The 9,667-nt window shown below is 40.6% G+C and overlaps 1 protein-coding gene across 1 annotated transcript in view; it reads right to left on the bottom strand.

Annotated features, from left to right (window-relative positions):
• The window catches only part of LOC106877459 (probable pterin-4-alpha-carbinolamine dehydratase), a 29,323-nt gene extending 23,062 nt beyond the window's left edge, over positions 1-6,261 (bottom strand). Inside the window, exon 1 of the mRNA XM_052975142.1 lies at positions 6,076-6,261. Coding sequence (XP_052831102.1) covers positions 6,076-6,204 — 129 coding nt within the window. The 5' untranslated portion in view covers positions 6,205-6,261. The remainder of the gene's footprint in view (positions 1-6,075) is intronic.
• Positions 6,262-9,667: the final 3,406 nt, after the last annotated feature.

Below are 9,667 nucleotides of genomic sequence, written 5' to 3'. Positions count from 1 at the left end.
CACACACACACACACACACACACACACAGACAAGTAGACATAGACAAACGGACAGGTAGACAAAAGGAGAGGCAGACAAACTGACAGACAGACAGACGGATGGATGGGTGGACAAACAGACAAATGAACAGACGGACAAACCGACAGACGGACAAACCGACAGACGGACAGACCGACAAACGGACAGAGACAAATGGGACAGAGAGACAGACAAACAGACAGAGAAACATACATAGATAGACATGTGTATCTTTGTTTTATTTGATTTAGTCATCGGCGTATGGCCATGCTGGGGCTCTGGTTTCAAGAATTTCAGTTGAACGAATCAACCCCACTACTTAATTTTTCAAAACCTGGTACTTATTCTATCAGTCTCTTTAGCTGAACTGCTATGTAACAGGGATGTTACACTTGTTGTCAAGCTGTGGCAGGGGACAAATGCAGGTACAGGCACACGCACACACAAGCTTCATTCAGTTTCCATCTACCAAATCCACTCTCAAGGTTTTGGTCAGTCCAAGGTTATAATAAAAGACATTTGTCCAAGGTACCAGGTAGTGGGACTGAAACCAGAACCATGGGGCTGGGAAGGAACCATGCCTGGACATGTATATATTCTTTCACTCTTACACTGATTTCGAGCAGTGAATAGTGGCCACACTGGGGCATTGCCTTCAAGGATTTCATAGATCATACTGACCCTCGCACTTAATCTAAGCTCTGGTACTTTATCATTCCCTCTTTATTCAACTGCTAAGTTGCAAGGCATAAAATAGACACAAACAAGAACACAAATGTATGAGCTTGCCTGTTTAGTTGGACGCAATATGGCTGATGCTGGTGTCACATAACTAGCACCTGTGCCAGTAGCATGCTGGTGTGTTTACGTCCCCGTAACTTAGCGGTTCGGCAAATAGAGCCCGATAGAATAAGTACTAGGCTTACAAAGAATAAGTCCTGGGGTCAATTTGCTCGACTAAAAGTGGTACTCCAGCATGGCCGCAGTCAAATGACTGAAACAAGTAAAAGAGTAAAAGAGAATATATATATATATATATATATATATATATATATATACACAAGACAAGAGACAATGGTACCGCAATCTATATACATCAGGAGTTGAAAGCCAAAGGCAAAGCTTGAGAGACATAATCTTAAGCTTTTGGTTTTAATCCATGTGAAACATCGATTTCTTCAGTATATAAAGGACATATGCTGAGGCCCTGTTGGTATGTACACATTCTCGTATGTGGATTATATATATACACATGTACACACACACACACACACACACACATGTGCACACAGAACGTTACAAATTCCTGTATTCAGCTGTTGCTAATGATTTTCCAATTTTTAATAAACATAATAATTAACAAAGTAATATATAATCCAACACATACATAGAAAAACAAACCATATGTTCTACAGTATATTATCTAAATTACAGTATATTATCAGCTGTTCCCTGGGAACCACAGCAGTTGTAATGCTAGTCTGTTCCATGAATTTAATGGTGATTACCAAAGTGCAGCAGCTCAGAAAATTCCCTCTGGTCATTCTCATAAGAAAAGAATTCCTGAATTTGTTGGTGAGATCCAGACCATGATTGCCAACGATCCCTCCAAGTCAATCAGGTCCATCACCAGGAACATGGGAGTGTCTGAGTTTATTATCAGGTAGGTGGTGCATGAAGACATTCAATATTCCTCATACAAGATGGGAAAGGGCCAATTTTTATCCCAAGCCATCATGGACAAAAGGAAAGACTATGCTACAAAGCTTTTGAACAAACTCAAGCATCCCTTACAACTGAACATGCTTGGGTTTTTCTCAGATGAGAAAAATTTCTGCTAGGATCAGCTGGTGAACACACAGAACAACCATTGGCTTGCTGTGTCCCCAAAACATGTACCGAGAGTGATAAAAATCAAACATCCAGTCAATATCATGGTGTTTGGAGTGATCACTAGTGATGGCAACGTTATGCCTCCATTCATCTTCCCACATGACCTCAGGCTCAAGGGCCTGGAGGAAGTGGTGCTGCCCTGAGTGAAGTGGGTGTCTGATGGAAGACCCTATGTCTGGCAATATGACTTAGCACCATGTCACACAAGCAAGAGAACCCAGTCATGACTATCAGACCACATCATCCCTAACATTTGGCCACCCTCCAGACTGCAACCCCACCACCTGATTACTGTGTGGGGCACAGTTGTGAGAAAGACCAACAAAACTGAAGGCAAAGATTATGGCAGCATTCACCAACTTTAACAAGGAGACTGTCCAGAAGAGTTGCAGGAGATGCCGAAGTTGTCTGGAGGCCGTGGTTGAAGCCAATGGCGATTTTATTGAATAAATTTACTCTTTAGTATTTCAAGATATTTTTATGTAATTTTGGTAAATATATGTTAGAATGAGATGCCAGTATTATTTTCATTTTTGCATAATTTAGATGACAATTTATTCACCACATTTTGTGTATATATATGCCATATATATACATACATATATATATATACATATATATATATATATATATATATATATATATATATATATATATATATATTACTACCAGCACGGGAGCCAGTCCGGTGGCACTGGCAACAACCACGCTCGAATGTTGGCATGTGAAAAACAACATTCAAGTGTGATCATTGTCAGTGCCGCCGGACTGGCTCTCATGCCGGTGGCACATAGAAAACACCTTTTGAGCATGGTCATAGTAGACAGAACTGCCTGACCGGCCCTCATGCTGGTGGCACATAAAAGCACACTACACTCTCGGAGTGATTGGTGTTAGAAAGGGCATCCAGCTGTAGAAACTTTGCCAGAGCAGATTGGATCCTGGTGCAGCCTTCTGGCTCACCAGTCCTCAGTTAAACCATCCAACCCATGCCAGCATGGAAAGCAGACGTTAAACGACGACAATGATGATGATGATATACATATATATTTTTATGGCAACACATATCAATGAAAATAAAAAGAGCTTGGACTGAGTGGAACAAAGGTGAATGAAGTGTGCAGAAAACAAAGTGAAAAAGACTTTTCAGTCTGGTCTTACAAGGAACCAATAGACATGCAAGACACAGCCACAATACCTGACTAGTGAGAATGACATGAACTCTTGTATCACCTACAATGTGAATGTCAGTTCACTGCATAAGAATTTCTAACGAGGCTGTGCAATTAAGCAGAATCAATAGTGTATATTTGTGCAAGTGGATATATATATATATATATATATATATATATATATATACATGATTATTTAGCAAAAGCAAAATATAAAAAATAAAGAAAGGAAAACAACCATCCCAATACATAAGAATATCTACTTTAACAGTTTCACTTCAGAAATCTTACAACACAAATTCTTAAATGGACGGACAGACAGACAAGTAGGCAGGCAGGCAGGTAGGTAGATAGATACATGGATGGATGGATGGATAGATAGACAGACAGACAAAGATAGACAGAGAGACAGACAGATAGATAGACAGATAGAGATAGACAGATAGATAGATAGATAGATAGATAGATAGATAGATAGACAGATAGATAGATAGACAGATAGAGATAGACAGACAGACAGACAGACAGACAGACAACTTTCTTTTATTAGCCACTCAGGGCTGTACACAGAGGGGACAAATACAATTGTAAAGCTTTTCTTTTAGAAAAAAGAATAAGAAAATTGATCAAAAGGGATCGGTAGTAAAAAGGGAGAAAAAAAAGAAAAAGAAAAAAAAGGAAAGTAATTCATGCACCTGTTCATCTGTAAGTGATCTAATGGTGGCTCTGTTGCCTCGTTGCTCCTCCGCTACTCGGGCGGCTCCAACTCCTTCGTTCCTCAGAGTACGCATCCTAGCTCTGACAACGTATCCTTTGTGTTTGGCATTGAAGTGTTGGTCGAGGGTCAACCTTGCAGCCAGTACGTTGGACACAATGCCAGTTCTAAGTGCTTCTTCTAATTTCTTAACTAGGTTTCCCTCAATTCTATCTTGGTCTAATGCTAGGGCCTCACTGTACCTAACCGATTCTGCGTTAATTGCTTTCTTTAGGGCATACCACCATCTGTTGTTGATGATGGCACCTGTCAATGCCCCAGGACCAAAGTAGGGTCCTGGAGCAGTTAATAAAAGTAGTACCCCCCTCCTTCTTTGGAGGGAGAGATGGAGGCAGTCGAGGAGGTGGAGACCTCCTCGAAAAAAGGGGAAAAGAAGGAAGGTGGGCAACAATGGTTGCCTACCTAAGGATCTCAAAGCTGCGGGAGGGAGGGAAGATCCTCCGGATAAAGCAGAGCAACTACACCGTCCCATAGCACAAGGCCCCTCTCATTATGATGAAAGATGATTTTGTGATCTTCTTTCATAACGGAGGGGCAGTACAGAACATGTGGAAGGGGTAAACCCAGGAAGATGTGGGATGAAGTGTTGAGAAATGATCAACAGACGGTGGGATTCACAGAAGGGATGATAGGGGACCAGGATCCCTGGTGGTGTGCTGGGCTAGACAAGACATGTCAAGATAAAGTAAAAGTGTGGATGTTCTTGCATTCAGGCCTGTCCTCTGCAACCCACTCCGGCTGAGCGTCCCTAATCTAGCAGGCCCGTAAGTGCTGGTGCCACATAAAAAGCACCCGAAGCCATGCCAAAACAGACACGGAGCCTGAACAGTCTTTCAGCTGGTCAGCTTCTGTCAAACCGTCCAACCCATGCCAGCATGAAAAACAGACTGATGATGATGATGATGATGATAAAAATTAAGGCGGTGAGCTGGCAGAATCGTTAGCACGCCGGGCGAAATGCTTAGCGGTATTTCGTCTGTCTTTACGTCCTGAGTTCAACTTCCACCGAGGTCGGCTTTGCCTTTCATCCTTTCGGGGTCGATAAATTAAGTAGCAGTTGCGTGCTGGGGTCGATGTAATCGACTGGCCTCTGCCGCCAAAGTTTCGGGACTGGTACCTAGAGCAGAAAAGAATAATTAAGGTGGCGAGCTGGCAGAGTTAAATTCCGCCTACGGCGACTTTTCCTTTCGTCCTTTCGGGGTCAGTAACTTATGTACTAGTGAAACTCTAGGGTCGATGTAATCGACTAGTTCCCTCCCCACAAAATTTCAGGCCTTGTACCTTTAGTAGAAACGATTATTATTATTATTATTAAGTGGTCTTATTATTATCACGTGCTTCTACTGCACTACCGAGCGCAGCTCTGTGTGTCTTGTGTTTATTATTTTGGCACAAAGCCAACAATTTAAAGGGTGGGGCTTTCGATAATTACAACGACTTATTTTCTCAGCAGTGAAAGCGTGAAAGGCGACGTTGACCTTGACGAAATTTGAACCCGGGGCGTAAAAAGCCGGAAGTATAAACCTAATAATAACAACGGTTAGATCGACGAGCAAAAGTGGACTGCTACGTAACTTATTCTTCAAACTTCAATCTGTCCCCCTATAAAAAGAATATTGATTTTTTTCCCCTCTTCTATTCTTCTTTTAATGTTTTGAATTTAAGACTTTCAAAGCCAGAATCCGAAGATTGATGTGGCTCTTGTGTCTGTTTGTTTGTTTGTTTTTTTACTTTCTTCTTTTGTTTTTTAAGCATTTACTTATAGTTAAATATTTAAAAAATCGACTCTTAGAATAAATACCGCTGTTAGTGTTATTTATCAGCTTTTGACCCATAAGTAACCACGGAAATAATTTGTGAAATTTTAAAATTGTAGTTGAGTCTACCGTAAAGGTTCCAAAAACTGTTTGTCATAAATTGTCATTTATGCTTTTAATATTAAGGACGTGTAAGAAAACATGAATATATATAAGCTGTATAAAATGTTTGTTTTTAGTTGATAATTTTCGCTCGGACGTTTTATAAAAATCGACCAAACAGGTTTAATGCAAGTGCATGTACAATGGCACAAGTAAAGGAACTGAAGTGAATTAGAATAAAAACAAATATTAGTATTATTAATATCCTTTCAGAAACTTAGACGTATGATTAAAAAATGTAAGTATATTAAATTTGATAAATAAATAATTCCAAGGAATTTTGTAGAAAATACGAACCATTTTCTTTGCGAGAAGCGGGGAAGATACACGAACGATGCTGCGTGACAACAGAGGAGAGAATTGGTGCCGTAAAGCCAACCTTAAATGACATGCTTGAATAAATTGTCGAGTGAAAACGTTTGTCATTGGAAGTTTGGTTCGGATCGAATCTTCGATCAATGGAATGATCCAATTTATGGTAAGAACTAAGGGCAGACAACCGAATGAAAAAAATAGAGTTAATTCCCTTGAAAATTGAGTTCCAATTTTGTGCTAAAAAGAGAATGAACATTTGTGGTACTTCTGGGACGGAATCTGTTGTAGATTCATGTCTGCAGGAAAAACGGTAAGGGAGTTAGGATACAGTAAAGGCAGGATTAAGACCCATAGAGGCTCTAAGCATTGAAAAGATTTTGGTGTCCCCATATATATGTAATTCAAAAACTAAAATGGAAAATAATGTTTATTTTTGTATGCTTTCACTTCGTTTATATCTGAAAAGTTGTTTTTTTTATTGCAAAGTTTTTGATCAGATCCTGGAATTGAATCTTTCGTAACACATCTGTTTCTATACGGCAACCCGAATATTTTAACAAGTTTAAAGTGATTTCTTTTGTGCCTTAAACCATCTAACATTTCTGTGGTACCCTCCCCACTTCACTTGATGCCCTGAGCACATTTTGTTTAATGGTTAATCCAGCGCTTGAAACAGTGCAGAGAGAATGGAAAGCTTATCCGAATGCGTTCATTCGTGACACGCATAAACAGAATATTTATCCACCCCCCTTCACCGGTGGACCCTGATTAAAGAGACATAAAGACGAAAGTGTTCCAGCCGTGGCCATCTCGCCTTCAAGAAAAAAGAACGTAATTTTCGGAAGTAAACAGAAAAGAGAAAAGGAAATTTTTAAAAGCCGCCAATCAGTAAATAAAGCGTTCTTTCTTTTCTTCATTCAATCACCTTCAATCAAGAGAGTATGGAGGTGGTCGATTACATCGATCCCAGTTCCCAAATGGTACTTTTTATCAACTTCGAAAAGATAAAATGCAAAGTGGAACTTGGTATCATTTGAACTCAGAACGTAAAGAGCCAGAAGAAAAAGGTTGCTAGGTATTTTGTCCGGCGTGCTAACGGTTCTACCAGCTCACTGCCTTAAATCAATAAGTAAATAATGTTTTCTGATTTAAGTGCAAAGCCAATCAATTTTATGAAGAAGACGGTGAGCTGGCAGAAACGTTAGCACGTCGGGCGAAATGCTTAGCGATATTTCGTCTGTCTTTGTGTTCTAAGTTCAACTTCCGCCGAGGTCATCTTTGCCTTTTATTCTTTCGGGGTCGATAAATTAAGTACCAGTTGCGTACTGAGGTTGGTCTAATCGACTGGCCTCCTCCCCCAAAATTTCGGACCTTGTGCCTAGAGCAGAAACGAATAAATTTTAGGAAATAATCAACGTTATCAAAACCAGAAGTTGAACGACACCTTATTTGACGGAATGACGACTTAAGCTTCAGTACTTTATGGAAAACGAAAGGGGCATTGAACTGAGAATGAGAAGAGATTATAGCAAAATGAAATTATAGGAGAAAAAAAAAACTTACTGAAGCATAATTTCCGTTGTATGAAACACAGGAATTACGGAGATGTACTTGCATAGTCAGGGACCTGATCTGAGATCGTGTGCAGAAAAAAAAAAAACAATTGCAGCGTGGAAGGTGTTTATAAGCCATTTAAAAACACACAAAAACCGTTAGATTCACGTCAACATTTAAATTTAATTTGTTAAATTATTTTCATTCCGTGCTGCATCACATTCCTGTTTAAACACAAGAATATTTTTTATAAAATGTGTCCCAATTCCTTGCTTTTTCCTTCCCTATAAGGTGATGCTAACAGCAGCAGCACCTCGGCAGGGCCGGCCCAAGGGTGTTGGCGCCCCAGGCAAGCTGAACTTCGGCGTTTACAAGTGGACGGTCGTGGAAATTTCCTTGTCTTAGTCACGCCCTCCTTGGCGCCCCCTAGCACATGGCGCCCTGGGCGATTGCCCGAGTTGCTGGTACCTTGAGTCAGCCCTGCACCTGAATATTACCGTTTCTTGTCTTGGAACCCTTAAGACCGGTTACCCGGTTTCCTTGACGTATAAGCGACCAAGATCACAACAGTCCTCCTCAACGGAACGCCAGTCAGCCTTATGGCTATTCATTTACAGCTAAGCGAAATTAAGTGTTTTAGTCGAGGACACAACGCACTGATCGGTCCGAGAATCGAATCCACGATCGAATGACTGTGTGCAACACCCCAACCATTAGACCACGGGCCTTTGCAATCAGGTAATGATTAGCTATTCCGAAAATCCACTAATTATTTTATCAATACCGAAGGGATGAAAGATAAAAGATGTCGATCTCGACGAAATTTGAAAGGGAAATGTAAGGAACCAGATCAGTCAAATTACTGAAATAAATAAAAGTATAAAAGAACAAAAGAATAAGTCCTGGGGTCGATTGTTCTCGACTAAAGGCGGTGCTCTAGCATGGCCGCAGTCAAATCACTGAAACAAAAGAGTAAAAAGAGTAAGAGGAAATATAAATACATATACATACATATAAATACACACACACACACATATCGTCTGTAGAAAAACATAAATCTCTAGAAGAAGCACACTCTAAGATGTAGAGTAGTATACATTATAACGGGGGGAGGTCAGTTTATGGGGTTACTCTGGGTTTCCCGTCCATAAGGGGTTCGACCTTACGGCGTATCGTCAGGCCCCATACCTGTTGGCCTAAGATCTCTTCGAAATATGGATGGGGAAATGCCTCGACTGAAAGGTAAACAGGGAGATAATCAACTATTGCTTACCTGTCTAGCTAGGCATTTCCCCGCTCCATACTTTGAAGAGGTCTTAGGCTAACGGGTTTAGGGTTTAACGATACGCCATAAGGCCGAACCCCTTATGGGCAGGAAACCCAGAGTAACCCCATAAACTGACCTCCCCCCGTTATAATGTATACTACTCTACATCTTAGAGTGTGCTTCTTCTAGAGATTTATGTTTTTCTACAGACGATATGTGTGTGTGTGTGTGTGTATTTATATGTATGTATATGTATTTATATTTCCTCTTACTCTTTTTACTCTTTTGTTTCAGTGATTTGACTGCGGCCATGCTAGAGCACCGCCTTTAGTCGAGAACAATCGACCCCAGGACTTATTCTTTGGAAACCTAGTACTTATTCTATCGTAAACACACCAGCATCGGTTGTCAAGCGATGCTGGGGGGACAAACACAGACACACAAACACACACATACATATATATACATATATACGACGGGCTTCTTTCTGTTTCCGTCTACCAAATCCACTCACAAGGCTTTGGTCGGCCCGAGGCTATAGTAGAAGACACTTGCCCAAGGTGCCACGCAGTGGGACTGAACCCGGAACAATGTGGTTGGTAAGCAAGCTACTTACCACACAGCCACTCCTGCGCCTATATATATATATAAGCAATGTTAATTCTCTAAATGAAGTATTAACAGTAACTGCACGATAAAGTGTAGTATATTGCCACTTAAGTGTGGCTGACCCCTAGGGGTGGATGTTACTGT

This window comes from Octopus bimaculoides, chromosome 20, assembly GCF_001194135.2.
Source record: "Octopus bimaculoides isolate UCB-OBI-ISO-001 chromosome 20, ASM119413v2, whole genome shotgun sequence".
Classification (NCBI taxonomy): Eukaryota; Metazoa; Mollusca; class Cephalopoda; order Octopoda; family Octopodidae; genus Octopus; species Octopus bimaculoides.
This window is presented reverse-complemented; position numbering and strand designations above follow the sequence as displayed.